The sequence below is a fragment of the Euprymna scolopes genome, chromosome 20 (genome assembly GCF_053919585.1).
Source record: "Euprymna scolopes isolate OS-2025 chromosome 20, ASM5391958v1, whole genome shotgun sequence".
Lineage (NCBI taxonomy): Eukaryota > Metazoa > Mollusca > Cephalopoda > Sepiida > Sepiolidae > Euprymna > Euprymna scolopes.
Window position 1 is genome coordinate 65,705,326 of NC_136501.1, and position 21,264 is coordinate 65,726,589.

General features: G+C 32.8%; 1 protein-coding gene across 2 annotated transcripts in view; it reads left to right on the plus strand.

Annotated features, from left to right (window-relative positions):
• The window catches only part of LOC145241457 (N-acetylneuraminate (7)9-O-acetyltransferase-like), a 166,075-nt gene that overhangs the window by 133,261 nt on the left and 11,550 nt on the right, over positions 1-21,264 (plus strand). For both annotated transcript variants that reach the window (XM_080104436.1, XM_080104435.1), the window contains 3 exons: positions 4,852-5,008; positions 8,768-8,847; positions 18,359-18,463. In XM_080104436.1, coding sequence (XP_079960562.1) covers positions 4,852-5,008; positions 8,768-8,847; positions 18,359-18,463 — 342 coding nt within the window. The remainder of the gene's footprint in view (positions 1-4,851; positions 5,009-8,767; positions 8,848-18,358; positions 18,464-21,264) is intronic.

The window sequence follows — 21,264 nt, forward strand, 5'->3', positions numbered from 1 at the left end:
TGCCTGAAATTAGTCTAATAAGCATAACTCTTAAAACTGTAAATATATCCTATTTTTATGAAATTTAAATCCTACGTATAAAAGAGAAAACAATAGATTCTTTATTAGGAAACATTTTATGACTAATTTTTTTATTTATGGTAGAATTTTAGGTCAAAATATTCTAAAAATTGAGGTTTGAAAAAAAATATGGCACAAGTGACCAAGTCGTAGTTGTCAAAATCAAACTCAGCACCTTCCAAAAACATAGGAATAGAGGTCTGGATAATGAAATTGGGACACAAATTTCTCAAATTATCTGTTGCGGTTTGTCGTTATAATTGAATTAAAATCGCCTCTGAGGTTTTTTTTTTTTTTTTTTTTTAACCATTTTCTGATTCAACATTATGAAGCTTGAAAAAATTCTTATCAAGGCTTTTTCAATACTCTATTGAAATATGTTGGCTGGACACAATTTTTGGCCATGTTTTAGCCCCAAAAATGCTAAATTTAGATTTGCAAAAAAAAAAAAATAAATAAATCCGTAAATTTGTTATAAAGTTGTTCAAATGACTCAATTTTATACATTTAATTAAATTTTGCATATCTGCAGACGTATTTGAAGTCTAACATAAAGGTTTAAGGGCATTTGAGGCAATTTTAGGCCAAGTAAAGAGGTGCATCAGACTGCCCCAATTGGTCAAATAACCAAATTTGTTTAGTTGTGAAAATCCAGAAGTCACAAACTTCAGATGATCATATTTGGAGAAGTATTAAAAATTAGAAGACAAACAAAACAATTTTTTGATATTAGAAAAATTGCACTTTTCAAATATCTAAATCTCAGTCATTTGGGGAAAATTACAAAAAATCCAAATGTCCACTTGGGAACCCACTGTGTTTGTCATATTGCCAAACATATCAAGATGGAATGTTGCTGCTATATTTGAGGAGGTGAAGTTGATAACATTCCTTCTTGTCGTGGCAGAGTACAAAATCAACTTCACAATCTAGTGAGAAATGATCTTCCCCATCGCATCCCTTCTTCTCAAAGAAGAGATATTGCTAATCTTTCTTTATTCTCTCATCTTTATGCTAGGTGTTCGATTGAGCTCCAATCTCTGATTTCCTTTGTAAAACATTTACAACAAAAGAACTTCCCCTTTGTGGAGCATGATATTGCAAGGCTGCTTCTTAGTTGACTACAACATGGTCATTATCAAGTAACAAATAATAAAAGTAATAAAATTCTACCTCCCAACCCCCATTGTTTCTAATTCTCTCATAGTGTTGATCATTATCCAACTGACATTAATCCTTATTCTCGAGTAGATTTTGGCCTTGATGAGGGGTAATGCATTACTCTATAAAAAATAATCCATTGTATGGAGTATTCCTGTCAAATTTGTGCTGGTGAATCACTGTCCTATTAAAGAGTTCTTAATAAAGTGAAGAAGCATATCTGTAATTTGATTGTCTGATTTATTTCCTGCTTCCTTTGTTCCAGCTTATTTGACATGTTGGTCTAGTGGTCTCCATCAATTTGTTGATTTGATACCTCATCGTAATATAGCTTCCTATTCAGTAGTTTCTTTTCAAGAACTATAGGCTTGTGATACTCTTTCTGCTGACCGTTTTCCTCTTACCTATAGCCTTGGTCTTTTCAAGACTAAGGTCAATAGGTATCTCTTCTCATTGCAATAATCATCTGTCCTTTTTGTTAACTCCTTATATCAAGTTGTTTCATGCCTTATCCAGAGTGATTACCATTAAAAAAGTTATTTTTTAACACTATTCAAACCACTCGTCTCATTTTGGTTGTTAATATTGTTAATGTTTCAACTGACGTAACCTCAAATTTAGAGGTTAGAAAATCAGAGGATACATTAGCTGAAACGTAAATATAACAGAAATGGGAATAGTGATTCAAATTCCACAAATTATCCTTATTTTTAAAAATAGCAAAACTTATTGTTTTTACTTCAATATTTTTTTTTGCGCCAAGAAAATTAGTCATTGGTTTATCAATTCTTTCCTGACTTGTTTTAACAAGATACATCTGAAGAAGGTTAGAGGTTACAGTGACCAAAACATTGTGAACAAAAGATGAGCAAAATAAACCAAACAATCAAAATAATAAATTTAAATTGTCTGTGTTATTCAGATTGCTATTCTTGTCTGGAATGTGATTTATGCAACGTTTCAGCTGTCAGCTGATGTAACCTTTGACTTCCTCTAGGTGTGTCTTTTTTAATTCTGGGGAAAACTTTGTTTTACTTAGAAAATTATGCAGAATTTTGAACGAACTTAAGAAAGAAAATTAGTTACCTCCCTTGAAGAAGATTAGACACATGGTCAAATGAGGTTTTGGAAAGCTAGCAGACTAGATTAAGTGCATTCTGGCTTAGAAAAAAATGCCTGAGCGAACTTGTGGGTGTTCCAAGGCAGGGGATCCTCGGCAATTAGCAATAAACTAACTCCTTCTCAGAGAAAAAGTAAAACTTTGAGTGGACCTCGTAGGACTAAACAGAACCATACCTCAACAACAGCCACTGTCGGACTGATAGTCAAGGATGTATCCCTGATTGATATGAACCTACTCAAGCTGTGTCAATATTGCTTGAGAATCAGGAAAAAAGTTGGCTGTTACCTCAGCTGAAATATTGTGAGGATAATATCCAAAATAAGAATTGTGATCAGAGTAATCCACAGCACTTATCCTCATCTTAAGTTTTTTTTTCTTTTTTATGATTTACAATTTTTTATTTATTCAGTTATTCATATTTGTCTTTTTTTGATAATGAACATTTTTCTACAGTAAAAATAATTTTATTAGTTTTAACACGTCATAATCATGCATTAAGAAAAATGATTGAAAAATCTTGGGCTCTTTTTATCCTAACAAATGCCAAGTTTATTATATATTTGATACATGAATTCTGACAAATTCTAAAAAGCAAATGGCTCTAATTGCTACTCTCTTTCTCTGCTTTGTTGGAATTTGCTTTCTATGTCACTTCCAAAAGCAACTAAGTTTTCACAGGAATGTATGAAATCAGTGTATTTTCAACCAATGAAAATCATTTGAAACCCCCAACGTAACAAGTTTGTCAAAGTAATAAGCCAACACAAACTTAGAAACTCCTGTATAACACCCTCCTCTCCGAAATGTATCTCTCCTTTCCATCTTTGGCCAAGGGAGACAAATCATAAAGAAATCTTCACTGACTCATATACTAAATTTCATCTTGTGCACACATTCATACGAGTTAGGTGAACAGAAACGAATTGTTACTCACAACTATGCACACAGTAACAAGCATAAAGTAAACCAACATGCACACACACACACATACAATGCCACGCTGCCAAATACTCGTATACATATATTACCATGCTTATTATTTTTCATTACTATGAACATTTGGACTTGTGACTACTAACTCCACCTTCTTCACTAAACCTAAGTGTGCATAAATGACATTTTTAGTATTGAAAATAACTTATATTTTTGTCTCTTGTATGGGAAAAAATTTTGTTATAAAATTTTTTTTTTTTTTTTCCTGCATTTTTGCATTTACAAAACTTTGTTTTAATTAGAACTTGCTAACTGCTGCTCCTTCTGTTCTCTCAATGTTTTGTTTATTTTGATTTTTATATGCCTGCCCATATATATATATATATATATATATATATATATATATATATATATTAGCAGGTTGTCCGGTTTTATCCAATCGTAAAATATGCATAATATTATATTTTAATTTGCATAGATTTATTATTATAGAGCCAATTTCTCAATCGATTATTATTCAATATATAGTAATGATTCCAAAAGTTATTAAAAAGAATATAACTTGGTTACTACCTGCTAGAATCGAAAGCAAAACGTTTAGCACTCATCCTTAGTTGTTATTCATCTCTTCAGTGTTCTTACCATCTGAGCTACTGACAGATGGATATGAAAAGTTAAAAATTAAGTGACTTTGAGCTATTAATGTTTAATTTTGCACATGCACAAAAGTAACAGCAAGAGTAATGTTTTATTTGCATGGTTCCCCCCAACAGGGTATTTCTGAATCTTTGGAAAGAAGATTTAGCTTTTGAATAGGCATTGTGAATCCACAAAAGAATGTTTTTTCATTTTTGGTTCAGAGGTATTTCATAGTCTGACAAATATCCACAAAAAACAACAACAAAAATCTCAGGATTCATTTCTATCCAAATCTGATAACATTTTTGGGTTCCTTGCATTACCTCATAAGGATGTAATTAGTAAAATGTTGCCTGGGTGACATCTTGGGCAATTTATGGAAAATGGCCTAAATCGATAACCACTTGGAGTTACATGCTTAAATTTTCAGGATTTCTTTGTTTTTATCATGTAATGCAAGTTACAACAAAATCTGACGATATGAGTTTGAAAACCCTAAATTATCTGTATGTGTATAAATTATCCATGTATATATATATATATATATATTTGAAATTACTTATATATGAAGGAAAAGAAATCAAGGCTGTAAATTAAAATTTATAAGGAAATTTGTTTGACAGAGCACTCTCCAAAAACGGCAAAATAAGGATTTCTTAAATTGTTTTTGGAGTATTCTGTTGAACAAAATATTTCCTTGTAAATTTTAATTTACAGTTTTGATATCTTTTCCTTATAAAAATCTCTACTTCCTATTGTGTTTGTATTTAACTGTATTTGGTTGGGATTGATATATATAAATATTATTACTTATATTAGTTTGCAGTTTACACTTGCTTTTATCAGGCAAACTTTTCATTCCTATTCCCTGAATTGAGATATATATATAAGTAATGTGAAATGTTATGTTTTTTTTTTTTCCTTTTCATCTTCAGGTTTTGTTCCGGTTGAACTGCTTTGTCTTCACTCTGTGTTTTGTGATGGACCGGCCTTACCAATTCTACTATTTTGTTCCACTAGTTTCTTTTTGGTACATTATTGTCTACATAACAATGGCAGCTTGGCCACACGTGACAAAATCTACAGCTGAGAGTAAGTACCATTCAAAATATTCTCACACATAGATGCAATCATGTTTCAATTTTAGACCTCATCAGATGAGATCTAAAGTTTTACTATGATTACATTTCTGCAACTATTTAGTCTCCATTTTATGCAAAGTGGGTAAAATAGAATGTGAAAGAATATGCTTTTTATTATTATATAGCTCTACAAAAATTGTATTGAGCACTATTGAATTAAATAATAAAAAATAATAAATAGAAACTTTATATTTCTTATATATTTAGTGTATTATAATTTGATATTATTGTTTTCCAGAGGTTAAGTATCCAATGAAGCATAACGAGGTTAATACAAGAGTGCTCAATATCAAAGTAGAGTAGGGTATTTGTTTTTACATAAGCAGTAATATGTTGCTACACAGTCATGAGCATGTTTCGGTCAGCTAGTTACAAGTAACTAGAGACCTCTTCAGGCGCTACAGCTTATACAAAAGCAAAGTTTGCAATGAAAATATCAGGTCATCTTTGTAACAAATCAGAAGCTTCCGTCAGATGTTGATGTGACAAATAAAGATAAGAGTAACTTATGAAAATATATATTCCTGTCAATTAAGCTATAGGATGGAATACTGTTGCCATATCTGAGCAGGAGCTGCTAAAAACAGCCCATCCTGCCTTGACAGAGTACAAAATAGACTTTGTGGCTTAGTGGGGGGATGCCCTTTTCTCTACCCTGCAACCTCTCTCCCACAGAAGAGACGTTGCGAGCCTATCCTTGTTTTATCGTTATTTCCATGGCAGGTGCTTGTCTGAACTCCAATCTCTGGTCCCCCATCGCCAATCTTTCACGAAAAACACCCGTCTAGCTGAATCCACTCTATATCTGTGCCTAAATCAAAACGTAGATTCAATGAACAAAGCTTCTTTCTTAGAACTGCATGCCTGTGGAACTCTGTTCCGTCTGCCTGCTTCCCACCGGACTACAACTTGGATGTCTTCAAGTCCAACGTTAACAAATTCCTAATGAACCGCCCCCTTAAGTAAACACTTCATCAAATCTCCACACTAACGTAATGTGCTTGCAATAACCCTTATCCCTGAGTGGCTTCCAGGCCTTGATAAGTGGTGATCATTGTGTAAAAAAAAAGTCTTCTGTATTTAATCTCTTCACACTTGAAACACTTTATCCCCCCCCTCCACCCTTGTGGGAAATCGTCAGGCTCTTTTTAGCCTGACAATTTCCTATGTGAAAGAGTGGGATGAAATGTGGAAGCCTCCGTGTAGCTTAATTGATATAAATATATTTTTATAACTTACTGCCTAGCTCTAATTAGGTTTAGAGTACTGTTGAAGTAAAAAAAAAACTTAAAATCAGTACATAAAATACATTTTTTATGACACTTTATGTAGATACATATCTAGTGCATGTGTAGAGAAACAAAAAATGAAAAAAAAAATGTAAACATAAGAGAAAAGGAGCTAACAAGAGATTGACCAGTTTTGTTCAGATCTACAAACATCTTCATAAAAAAATAGATAAATTCGAATGAAATGTGAAGCTCTGTTTTTTTAATTTACAATTCAACAAAAAAAATAAAAAATAAAAAATTATCCTTGCACATGTGTTTGTATGTGCTGGTGTCATAACTTAGAGCTTAGCAGGAGCAAGGGTGTGCACATTAACTTTTAAACACACTCATAAAAAAGAACACAGAAATATACCCTGCATATATAACGCATTGGTCACAGACGTATATGTGTGTGTGTTTATTGTTAGAGACCCCATCACTAGTATTTTAATCTCAGTTAGGTTCCAGTCTTTCAAATATTGAATCTTAGCTGCTGTGATCGTCTTGCACGTTGTTCCATGCTAAGGCCATCTGCTGATCCAATCAATGTTGCAATGAAGAATCCTCATACCAAGCAAAAATCAAAATTCCAATTTATGAACAAACTAGTAGGCTGCCCGGTGTTGCCCGATCATAAAATATGCATAAATATTATATTTTAATTCATACGGAAACTGAGAATGTGCATGCGAGTATTGTTTTATGTAAGTAAAAAAAGAAAATATTTGAGTTGAGATCAAAACCTAAAGACAGTGAGTCAAGTACGATAACCATTAGGTAGGCTTGACACTGTCTTTAAAAAATGTTTTGAAGCCTACTTATTTTGAACATAAGTAATCTGTCATGTGAACCATTCATGCATGCACATTCGTGAAACAACAAACGGATAAAAATCCGATGGCTCCCACGTATCAGCTTTTCAATTTTGACAAAAACCAATTAAAGTTTTCCACATATCTGAATATCCTATATACCGAATTTCAAGTTAGAACAAAAATCTGTTTAGTATATAGGTTGAAGTGTCCTCACACACAAACGCATACTTACTTTTATATATATATATATATATATATATATATATATATATAAAATTAAGAAGTGCCTTGATAAGTTGTGATTCCCTTGTTAAAAAAAAAAAAAAAAGTTTTCTCGGTCACTCTTCACTGACCACCAACTGTCACACACCATCCCATCTAGAAAGTTCAAAAGATTTCAACTTCCCTATCATCTGTCCATTCCCACTCATCTCATTTCCGATTACGTATACATAGGGAAATAAGAGAATAAAATTTCAAAAGATTTCCAAACCAAATTTTCCAAGGAGATCTTTGTGTGAGGACAAGCATTATCATGATGGAAGATGATTCCCTTTCTGTTGATTAAAAATGGTTGTTTTTTTTGGGGGGGGGTTAACATGGATGAAAAATATTTGCAGAAAAATATGAATGCCGCTTTAATAATCTGAAATAAAGTTATAAATTAATCATGGTGATATGTTTTAATGATAACAATATACATAAAATAAATTATTATGGTTCAAAGTGTCCCTTTCTACAAACTGATAAAAATCTTTGCACCAACGTTGACTTCTGTTTACGTAGTGTGCACCTGAAAGGATGTTTTTTCATACCACTCGAAATCTCACAACTTTATTTGAAATACTAGCGGGGGTACCCGGCGTTGCCCGAGTGTTTGTTTCCGGGACGGGGGGGGGGGGAGTTTAAAAAAATGTTATGGTAGGTAAGTAGGAAGGATCAAACCCGGAGTCATGAGTAAAAGTAGGAAAATAAAGTGTGAAAAAACAAAAAAAACAAAAAAAAACATCTGCAACGTTAACAGTTTGGCCACCAAGAAAAGTCCATTCCAGTTGTTTAGGAAAAAAAAAAAAAAAAAAAAAAATACTATGGTAGGTCGGCGCGAACGTGAAAATATAATGTGAATTGTCCAGCACCCTAACCACTACGCCACAGAGCTCTGCAGCTTAGTTTAGTGATTTTAAATAACTTGGCATGATAGAACTACGAAGCCAAACCGGTGTTCTCTTCTCAACTGTTCCTTGTGAACGATCTCCAAACGGTGTTAAGTGGTGGCAGGGGGAGGAGGAATTTTTAAGAGAGAAAATATTTTACAACTTCCATTGATCTTAACCGATTTTGGCCGTGACTTCTCAGCAGAAAAAGTATAGAAATCTAAGATTATCGAGGAATTTGAGAACTAATAAGCATATAACAAACCTTAGATATTGTTCTGCCGTTTGTGCATAATATATTTGCATGAAATATCTTGATTTTTAATCCTATTAAGGTCAAAATCCCACGGGAAAAAATGAGTTCATTTTATTTATATAGAGATGAAGAATACTTTAGTGACATTTCAAAATAGCCAATCGCAAAAAAGTTGTTTCAACAAATTTTTTTTTTTTTTTTTTCTCTCTCCAGCCAACCTGCTGCATTATCTGTATATGATTTTAAAGTTTGTGGTTCTTGCCGTTGTCATCACTTTATTTTATCTTTCTGAGGTAAGTTTTCTTTTTTACATCCACACATAATCACAATCTTTGGCATAATCTTATAGCAATTACAAACCCTAAAATGATTGAGAACCCTTTTCGGGGGAGTTCTTGAGCTCTCTACATTTTATAAGCCTTCTACTAATATTTCCTTGTATTTGGATGGAACCAAGTATAATTCATAACCTGTTATAATAAGAGCGTGTTGCCAATCAAATTTGATCTTGGTTCAGATGTTTATAAAATCCCAGCCATATCAACACAATCACTGTTGACAGATGCAAAAGCTCAGACCTACTGGGAGCTGCTGTGTCATGCCAGGATATAACAATCATTCCAGAAATGTCCCCACAATACGCTTACACCAAATTGCTCTAACTGAAAAAAGTGACTGAGGTCATAAGGCTACTTGATATTTTCCCATCCAATTAGTTATGTTTCTAAATATGTATCCTTGTTGTTTTTTTTTGTTTTTTTTTTAAATTCTAAAATGATTGTGACCATATTTTCTAATTTATTTAGTTGGGTTTCTAAATACCAGTTTTTTGGGGTTTTTTTTTTAATATCACTAATTGTATTAAAACTGCATTAACAAGATGTCAAAAACTAACTTGCTGAATTATGAGTGGGGGTGAGTTTTGTAACAATTTATGACAGTTCTGTTTTAATTGTATTTTCACCCCAAACGAGGCACAGTGCCACTTTGATGTAGGGAGTCTTTCAAATACTGGAGATCTGGGACATAATTTGTTGGGACACCGTGGGGAGCTGAGGAGCAAGATATCTGTTCACATTACATTTGAACTTCTGCATGTCAGTACAGTGAAGGAAACAGGGACCCAGGAAGGAATTCCAAAATATAGCAGTTCAAATGAAGAAACTATTTGAGTAGAAGGTTTTCATTAAAATGTCACCTGTGTGACATTTTGCACAATTTAAGGCAAACGGAAAATGCTCTAGACCGATAACCGCTTGGAGTTACATGCTCCAATTTTTCATGATTTCTTTGTTTTTATGATGTCCATCTGTAGTGCAAGTTATAATAAAATCTGAGAATGTGGGTTTCAAGCTGTAGATGATTTAACATGGAATTACTAGTGTGTGTGTGTGTGTATGTATATATGTTAAAGATTTCGTGTTTGCGTCCTTCTCATTTATTTGTTTGTTTACTGTACTAATCGTTCTCTTTTATTGTTTCTTTTATGATTCTTCTTACTTTATGGTACTTTTAAAGTCTGTGTGTTCTTACATATATGTTCTTACTTATGTGGGTGTGTGTGTGTTCTATTCTTAGTTTCTTGTCTTGAAGGGTCTCGACATGTATGCACGAATATGTGTACATATCTGCTTGCCTTGTCCAGTGGATGATATTTTCTTGTTGCTGGGCTGCCATCTCATGGGAGTGGTACTTACTGCTGCAGATGCATCGATAACACTAAATGGATTTGAAGCTTCAATTCTTTTATTAAAGGCAAGCCTATCATGGACCCTGGTTGCTGTGGAGAGACCCTAATCTCCTGTCCGTTCCATCTGCAGGCCAAAACCACTCTCTGATGTGATTGCCAACCGGAAAATTATGACCACAACTCCCGTTACCCCTAATTTCCAGTGCATCATCACCTCTAATTTCTGGTGCATCTAACTAGGTTGACAAAAGGTGACTTGAGTTTGAGGAGTGTCAAATCTAACTTTCTGTGATCTCACTAAACTTGCTGATGGGAATCGAAAATATACCTACATAACTTGCTATTTCTACAACTACCTAGATAACATTTAAGCTGGATTCCCAATACTACATCTCCTCCCTCATCATCTTATCAAAATGTATGGCCTGAACATACATTTTCAACTATCCCCATTTCCTTCTAAGGGGAACACCTATATCCATCCGGATAGTGAAGAAGGCTGTCGCCATAATCCTCCATTCTCATGGCCCACTGCCGGTTCGTTATGTGTCAACGGTCTCTATCCTCTCATCATCCTACCAATCACCATGGTATTGCACGATTCTACCATCTTCTGCCCCGGCTACGTGGAGGAAACACACATCTCCAAGTCTGGGAATTGCAAACCAGCTTTATTAACCCATAGCACGTGGAAACAAGGGCATTCACCCTAAGCGTCACTAGCCTAAGCTGGTCCGTTCTAGTAACCAGAGAAACGCTCCCAAGAAAAAGAAAACAACATAAACCCAGGAATCCTCCTGTACTACTTATTTCACCGTCCATAATGAATCATCACTAGCCAAAAGAATCTATGGCCTTCACAGACTAGCCCTTCTTCCCGGATTACACACAAACTCATTATTCAGGACCCACCCCGTCTGTCATACTCTTCACTGACACACCAATTATATAGGAGATTAACAGAAAACCCCTCCCTATTGCTTCACTGAGGTCAATTTCTAGTTCTGAGATACCCTCTATAATTCAGAACGTTCGAATCTCCCAGGCTCGCGATGTTTCAACCGCTGAACAATTCATGGAGGAAAGGCTGACCACACCCTAACTTAACTAGCGGCTCAGAGACGAAGATTTCTGTCTAGCAAATTTTCTATCATGTGGTATCTCCATTTCATTGCAAACCGCTTCAGCCAACCGAATCTGGGAAATTCTCCTTCCGCACCATTTAAATTCCCTAATAAGTTATCTCAATCTGTCTCTCCTCATGTGGGGCAATTCAACCGAGCAACGCCACTCAGGTCGTACTTAATAATATTTACAACATATAACAAAATATAATTTATAATTTATATACAATTCACGACCTGCCATTGCTTCGATCTGAAATTCGCCTAAAGGACCCAACTTATTGACTTTTACCTAATAATTCACTGACCTTTGTATTCCCCATATCATATACTGTTTTTATTTTATTTTTTTTTTCTTCTTCCCGGTAAAACGGCTAAAAAAATTTTTTAAATTATACTTTAACTTTTATACAAATTATTTACTAACAAAATTTAATATTTACTCCCAAACAACCAGGGGTCCTACCCCCCAGCTAGTACATTATAAACATCTCAATACAATGTGTGTGTAAAAAAAATTTAAAAAAATACAATTTTTTTTTTTTTTCTTACATACAAAAAAAAACACGACCGCCTTACGGCAAGTCAAGCCTTTTTTTTTTTTTTTTTTTTTTTTTTTTTCTCAGGGGCCTCCTTATCCCCGCCTTTAAAAACTTACAAATGATCTCGATACATCCCTTTTTCTGTATGTAACTTTATTTTTTTTCAAAAACACCATTTAAAAAACAATTTTTTTAACCAATTCAACCATAAGAACTTCTTTTCTCTTTAACATGACCAAAAACAAATTCTCACGGCGACATCCATTCACATAAAATACGTGCTTAATAATAATCGAACATCTCCGAATAAAAACTTTTCTGTCCATTTCACGCAAACAACAAAGTTCGTGCACACTCCCAAGTTATACAAAAAAAACAAAACAATTCTCTGCGATCACCGATTCTTTTCTTCCCGTGTAAGGGATTTAGTGAACCCCACTCTAAAATTCCACAACAGTGTAACATTTACTATGATAATTATTTAAATCCAATCGGTCACACGCCACATACACAAAATTAATCAGCACATGTTCACCTAGACCCCTATCTGAAGGTTAAATCAAGGAGAAATCCTTTTAGACTGAGGTAATCTGAAATTTCCACATTCACGCAGCTACAATTTTTTAAAAAAATATTTGAACTAATCATTCAATTGGTTTTTACTTTCATAACAATCATTATGTTTCAGTAGAACGTACCTCATGCGGGAGCGTGCGGCAAAATCACAAAAGTAAAATTTAAAAAAAAAACACCAAGAAAGAAGAAAAAAAAATCACTCAAAAAAAAAAAGTGAAAAGAGGGGGGAGAGGGCAATCCCCCCCCCCCCGCTTTCTCTCTTTTCAAAAACACAAAACATAGCGAAAAATCTGTTTAAAAAAAAAAAAAACACGATAAATGCTCTCAAAACAAAAAACATGTCTGCTCCCGCGCATTACCGCCTTCAGTGTTCAGTTCAACAATATTTAAAATCACAGTCACTTAATAACATTTACAGTCAATAAGTCCCAATCACACGAAATCCATCAACAACACAAGAAACAAAAAAAAAAAAACATCCGTTTTTTTGTTATTTTTCTTTTTTGTTTTTTTTTTTAAAAAAACTCTCGATGTAAGCATATTTCTTTTTATTTTCTTTAAGTCAAGTCTTAAACACTTGAAGAAACAACAATAGCACAAAAACAAAAAACATTTGCTTTTTTCCCCCACAAAAACTCTCGACGCACATACGTGGACTTTTTTCTCTTTCGCTTTCATTTTAAAATGCGCCATGCGCATGTCACACAAAAACAACAAAAAAAAATACACAATTTGTATGAGTTTCTGTCCGTCTTTTCCCTATAATCTAAATAAGGTTTGCTTGTGTGTTTTTGTTCTTTTTTTCTAAGCGGCATATCAACTGGTCTAAACTTTTCTCACTATTTGTTTTTTCTTTTTTTTTTTCTTTAGATAATGCATTACACAAAATACTCTATATACAGTTGTTTTTTTCATATTTTGTTTTGTTTTTTTGTTTTTTTTTCTCTTATAAATTGTCATCTAGCTTTTTTTTCCATTTAAGGACCCATTCACTCCGTGATCCGTCAATAACATGGTTCTTATCATATCGATGATACGAACTGGTCGATCGGCATCAGTGTTAAAGATGGTTTTTGACGTTCTACTTATTACTTGTTCTTCTTTAAACATTCCTGCTGCTATTCTCTTTTACTTTTAAGATTCTTACTTTATGGTACTTTAAAGTCTGTGTTCTTACGTGTGTGTGTGTGTGTGTGTGTTCTATTCTTACAGTTTCTTGCCTTGAAGGGTCTCGACATGTATGCGCGAATATATAATATGTACATACCTGCTTGCCTTGTCCAGCGGATGATATTTTCTTGTCGCTGGACTGCCATCCCATGGGGAGTGGTACTTACTGCTGCGGAGAAACCCTAATCTCCTGTCCGTTCCATCTGCAGGCCAAAACCACTCTCTGATGTGGTTGCCAACCGAAAAACTACCACAATTCCTGTTACCCCTAATTTCCGGTGCATCTAACTAGGTTGACAAAAGGTGATGGGAATCGAAAATATATCTACATAACTTGCTATTTCTACAACTACCTAGATAGCATTTAAGCTGAATTCCCAATACTACATATATATATATATATATATATATATATATATATATATATATATATATATGCTTGTGAGCAAAAAAAAATGGACCAAACAAATTTTATAAATTTTATTGTACTAAAAGCTATATTGAACAAAGAACAATTGGACAAGGAAACTTAAACAAGATTAATAACACAGAACAAGACATTTACTTTAATAAATGCTTTGGATGGAATTGTATTCCCTTTTGATTTCTTTAATAGATCAATCCCTTTAGACATGCTCTCTACCAAAGTGGAACACTGAAGAGGAGATGCTATTCCATTCACTTTGCACAGCTTCCCACAGTTTGTCATTGTTCTCAAAAGTTCTTCTGGCTAATGCACGAGATATTATGGACCAAATATTCTCAATTGGGTTTAAATCGGGGCTTTCAACTGGCCAAAATATCACATCAATTGAATTATCAGAAAATCATTTTTTTGTCACTTTAGCAATGTGTGCAGGGGCATTATCATGTTGGAAAATAATGTTCTGGGATATTCCCAGCTTCTCGATATTTGGTAACAGTCCTGTTTCTAATATTCGAATGCATTCCTTTGCATTGATTGACTTCTCACATCTATTAAGTTCCCCAACTCTTGCTGCAGTAAAAGTTCCCCATACCATTATCCCTCCATTCCCGTGTTTAACTGTCATTTTTATGCTACTTGTCGAAAATCTTTCTCCAGTTCTTGGATTGCACCGTTCGGGAGTATCAGGAGCATCACTAACAAGACAAAATCTTGATTCATCTAACCCGAAAACATTCCTGAACCAGTTTGTATCTTTCTTGCCATAACATAATCTCTATCATTGATGTTCTTAGATAAAAATGGTTTCTGTGCACACCTTTTATAGAAAAATCCCATTTCTTTTATTCATCTAAATATTGTATATCTAGAAAGAGAATTTCCAGCCCCTGTTTTGAATTCTTTGCTATGGTCAACATAAGTTTTCTTTCGATCATTCAAAACAGTTTATTTAAGCATGTGGTCATCCTTCAAAGTGGATGCTCTTGGGCAACCAGATCCAGATTTCCCTTTTACCAAGCGTTCGACTTCGAACCTTTGACCAAATCGCTTCACTACAGAAGAAATGTTTTCACATTTTCTTTTCTTAAAATATCAAAAAATCTGCTTGTAAGCCATTTTGGACTACCTTAATCCTGCGATTCAGTTTTTTATATCCTCGCCAAGATGCGGTCTTACCATTTTTAGGATTAATTTTTTCACTTATATGCTATAATAATAATGATCTGCAAAATAGAAATTTTCAGTTAAAATTAATAAAAATTCATGGAAAAATATTAAAAAATCTATTTCTTCCTTCTTTCACTCTTGGCCCATTTTTTTTTTTTTTTTTTGCTCATGTGTGTGTGTATATATATATATATATATATATATATATATATATATATATATATGGCCATGTAGTAAAACTTGCATACTTTTAGCTCAATGTATATTATGTTTTCTCAATCTCAACTGATGCTACCAAATTAAACTATCTGAAGATATTGATTTCCTAATCTAAAATGCAACAAACATTGATTTTGTTTTTTCTTCCTCTTTACAAAACTCAATCATATTCTGCAAAGCCAATTTTCCTCTACAAAACAGCGAAACCAAACATTATGAATATTTGAAGATATAAAGAATTTTATGCATAAAACCTTTGACAAAAATGACCAGATTCAGCATTAAATAACCTGAAAAAGGTTGATATGTAGTAACACAACCAAATCAAACTTGATCCAAAAATTAATCAGCATTAAAATGGCTTTACAAAGATATCAAACACACAAAAACACCCGGGCAACGCCGGTATATATCTCTATATAAATAAAATTAACTCATTTTTCCCCGTGTGAGTTTTATCTTAATAGGATTAAAAATCATGATATTACATTCAAATGTAATGTCCCCACACTTCAGCAGAGGATCTGAGGTGTGCTATAGGCCTACTACCCTTACAGTTCCTTGATATTCGTACATTTCTATATTTTTTCTGGTGAGAGTTCACTGCCACAGTCGGTTAGAATCAATGGAAGTTGTAAGATCTTTTCTCTCTATTCAATTCATACTCCGCTCGCGATCACTTAACGCCGCTGTGGATACGTCCACAGGGGAATATACGAGGAACACCGGTTCGAGTTCTTAGTTGCTTAAAAAATATGGATTGGCATTTTTCCGTCGGGTGAAATGCGACTTTACATTCCAGTTATTCAGTGGGTTACTTGTGCCATTTTATAAATTTCTTTTTTTCACCCTTTATATTATTTCTCTTTTTGTAGGGGGGTGGGGGGTTGCGATTCGAAGGATTACTTAAACGAAATGAACTAACATTGGATTCTAGTTTTTACAAGAAACTTTAACAGTCAGCCACCAGCGTTCTTCAAATCTTGCACTGATTAGTCGCTTTAATATTTTATTTACTGTCTTTATACTTCTATTATGTTTGCACTGATTTCATACGTGATACTATGGGGGTGGGAGCTGACTTCCTATTTTCAGATTAGTTACTTATTCATTATTTATTTCTATACATTGCATTTCTAAGAGTTTCATTAGCACAATTACTACTATGCTATTGATATTGGAATCAGACGACATTCAAATTAGTTAACGGCGACAACAAAGAAAAGAATACAAAAAAGAAACCGAAAGAAACCAAAACAAACCAACATTAAAAAAATAAATAAATAAAACCCGGTCAATTTTCTGGTTTTATTTATTCATTTTTTTTCTTTTTCATTGAAACAAAGAAAAAAAAAATAAATGAAATCTAATAAACATATTTTCATTATACACGGAAAGTTTTATTTTTTTGAATTTTGTTTTTCCATTTAAAAAAAAAACAAAAAATTAGATTTAAATAAACATTTGCATTTTATGCGGTAACTTTTTTAGGGTTTTTTTTTTTTTTTTCCTTTGGTATTCTTTCACGTTCTTTTTGTTTTTTATTCCTTTTAATTTTACGCGTCATATATTAGCTAAACCAGGGCGGGGGGGGGCATCTATAAATATAAAAGCTAAAATGTGTGGGTGTTCCTTCACCCTAAACTCGGCATCCTCCTGCTACTACGACAATGACGTCATGTTTGACCTAGAAAACGTTGACGTTAGTTTCAACCACCTGCAAGTGTTTTTAAAGGGTTAATTTTATCCGTTGTCAATTGTGTCTCTTTGGCGTAGAGGTAACGTGTCAGGCATTTTTTTTCCGCCTTAGCCTCGATGCTTCGGGTTCGAGCCTGTCTTCCTACCAAAACCTTTTTTCCTCTTTTACACCTTTCTTTCCCTCTTTTTTTACATTTGTTTGCGGTTTTGCTTTGCTTTGGTTTTTCCAATTTTTTATAACATTGTGTTTTTTTTATATTAAAACAGCCCCCCCCCCTCCTACATACACACTTCCAAACACCCAGGCAACGCCGGGTACCCCCCGCTAGTATAAACATAAAAGGCAGCTTGAATTCTTTACTCCACTTAATGATTCTACTTTTGTATTTCTTTTTTGAGAAGAGTGTTTCTCCTGAAATTAAGTACGATACATTATCCTGGATCCTTTTATTAATATTAAACAATATATTTACTGCTTTGATATGTGAAAGGGTTCTAATTCAAATACTGTGTTTGATGGTTTATTCTTGTTCATACATATTTTCACTATTCTAGTTTTTCTGCATTGCTATCAGCCTTCATAAATATCCACACATGGTAGTTTGCTTGAAGCATTGCTGGTATGTAGGTATTTAAGTAGACTGTAAAAAGAGAAAGGGAATGGTGAAAAGGAAGATATATATACTTGTTTATTGTTATATAAACATGCTCACATCCCGCTGCTACAAACAGCCACTTGTTTCAATCAAACAACAGATATCATCAGGCAGCGACTTGACTATTCAAATGTTCAATGAATATTTTTATTCTTTATTCTTTATTCATTGAACATTTGAATAGTCAAGTCGCTGCCTGATGATATCTGTTGTTTGATTGAAACAAGTGGCTGTTTGTAGCAGCGGGATGTGAGCATGTTTATATAACAATAAACAAGTATTATCAGCTCTTTTTATTGAGCACTATCTAACAACCTCGTTGAATTCACTAATCCATTACTTTTGAATATAAAAAAAACCCGAGTATATATATATATATATAATATATATATATATATATATATATATATATATATAACTTATAAGCTTTTTATTTAAATGAAAGTAATTTTCTTTACTTATTACTAAATTAAGCATTTGTTTGATAAATGTTTCTGTTCTATTCATGAGGATTTCTCTCATTTTATTATTTCAGGTTTTCTTTGAGAAAGTGTTCCTTTCTCGACCCTTTAAAGCATTATTTGTCACCTCTGATGATTCTATACGAGAATGGAGGTTTCGTTGGCAATTAGATAGATATGTAAGTATAAATACATATATATATACAGTGTAACTCGAATATAAGAGACTTCTTCTCTGGTCCCTACAACTATCTTATATCCCAGTTTCTTATATCCGGGTTACCCTGTACATTAACACACTCTAATTTGAGACTAGAGAAAATCTCCCTTATATCCGTTTTTCTTTTATTTGGGTCTCTTATATCAGGGTTACACTGTATTTTTGAAAACAACACCATTACTAACCAGCATTCTTGTCCCTGCCTCTAACTTTGAAAACTTTTGGTAAACAACACAGCATTTTCGAACATGCCACTAACAAGCATAAATGCCTTACAATGGAAGCATTATTAAAGAAAGCAAACCAACCATAATTAAATTTCAATAACAGCAATAACATTAAATGCCTGTAAAAGTGGCATAAGATAATTAATATATTTAATAACATTTGATTTACTGAAAAAAAAAAAAAAAATCTATAAATATCCTAAAATCAATTTAGTGTCAATTATCTCTGATGATGAATCTGAAAGTAATTTGGTTAACAGTGACTATGGCATCTACATCAGCCAATTCTTGCATGAATAAAAAATATTAGAAAGAATCCATTACCTGTATTTAATGAAAATATGCCTAAGGAACGAATGCTGCTTATAAGTGGTGGGTAGGTGTCTATAAACATGTGCATTTGATGAAGTTGTTTACGTGCACCGATCTAATGGGTCAGAGGTTAGTACTGTCAGCTAGATAATTGTAGGTTCAATCCCTGGCTAGGGATAGGTGCTAGTCTAGCCGCACTGATGAGCTGTGATACAGCGAAACAGTACTGTATGTGGCTTACATACATACATACATACATACTCTCCTTACTTTAAGAGTTACTTTCTAATTTTCACTTGACGTTTTTCTTTTACACTATTTGTCATTTTTTTTTAAAGTATTTTTAATTTTCATCAACTCTATCCACCCAGCATTGCCAAAAAAATACAATAAAAATGCTTGACTTATTTTCGAAGGAACAGAAATTAATTTTAGTGACTTTAAATTTGTTAAATTATTTTGTGAAATTAAAAAAAAAATTTTGTGGGTGCTTGTCCAGAATTACCTCCATATTAAAAAACGAAAATGAAGAAAAATTTGTACTTGCCTGTGATGAGATGAAAAAATTTGTAAATTCACATATTGCAGCATAAATCTCACTAGATTAAATTGTTATCTCTTGTAGTTGTAGCTCTTTTCTCTGTTTTACAAATTTTGAAGCTTTAGGAGATAGGCCCCAAAGATCATACATATTCTTAAAGTAAACTTCAGGGAGTGGGGGTCCAAATTTGTTCATGCTCAACATACATGAAAAGTAATTTTTTTACTTTGTAGCATAAAAAATTGAGATAAATTCAAAATATAAGACATGTTAATTAGGAGTTGGTAACTTGAAGCAGAAGTATTCAATAAGCCTCATTGATTTGCGGGTAAATGCCAGAACTGCCTCAAGAGAGGGGATGGGAAAATAAAGAATATAAATTTACAAAGAATTTATCACTTTACTTGCATCCCTCCTTCCTCCACCAAAAATTAAATATTTAAAAATGTAAAACAAAAAAAGTTTTTCTGTTAAATATGTGTTTCATTTTGACTTCCTCTTTCTGTTTAGCAGAAGTCTTCCCGGTGTTATACAGAGGAAAATTCCTTTCTGATTAATATTTGCATAATTCCAGTTTAATTTAAAAACTCTACATAAAAATTAGTCTTTACTTTGAAAAATATATTTTAAAAATTTATGTAAAAAAAAAAAGTCTGTACTTTTAAATGTTTTTAAATATCTTGTAATAAAAATATATTTTTTAATTTAAAAAAAAAAAATTTGTTTTGTGTTACTAAAAAAAACATGTCAACGTAAAGACTAAAAAATGTTTATTAAGATATTTAAAAACAAACATTTCATTGTAAAAACTATTTTTCATGTTAACTTTAAAATAAAATTTTTCAATTTAAAAAATATAGTTTTATTACAAGATATTTAAAAAAAAAAAACATTTCAAAGTGAAGACTATTTTATGTAAACTTTTTAAAATATATTTTTTATGACATAAAACCATTCTGAAAAAAAAAACAAAAAAAATTAGTCAAGACTAAAAAGATATTTTGATTATGTTTTATTAAAAATAAAACTATTCCAAAAGAAGAAGCATTTTAAAGTAAATATTAGTTTATGTAGAGTTTTAAAAGTAAACTAAAATTATGTAAGTATTATGTAAAGTGTTGAGACATTATGTTGAACAAAGATGGCAGCAGGAAATCAAATCGGCAAAGAATCAATGCAGTCACGATCTCTAGTGTTGAGTAATTCTTAGTAACAAAGATGGCGGCGAAGAATCAATGCAGTCACAATTCATTCATTTCAAGACAGAGGTTGATATTGAATTGAATCCAAAATTCGATATTTTTTTATAATAGATTTGAAGGCTTCTGATCGGTTGATTGTCCTAACCGTAAGTTATAAGTAAGATCGTTGGAATCATTGGGGTCATACCCTTAACAGTAATCAAAAACATTTTAACAAATCAAAAGGGACTTTTTCTTAGTATACGTCAGCAAGACTTAACAAGACTTTCACTAAACAGAAAGCGAAAGTAAAAAAGAAACAGTTTTAGAATAAATTATTTTAAAAAAAGAAGAAAAAAAAGGTAAAACACTGGGCACAAAAGAACCTAGGGTCCTTCATTGACTCCCAGGTATGGTTTTTTTTTTTTTTTTTTTTTTTAATATTAGTTTTACTAGTTACAGTAAAATATATAATATAAAAAATGTTTCTTTTTTGCAG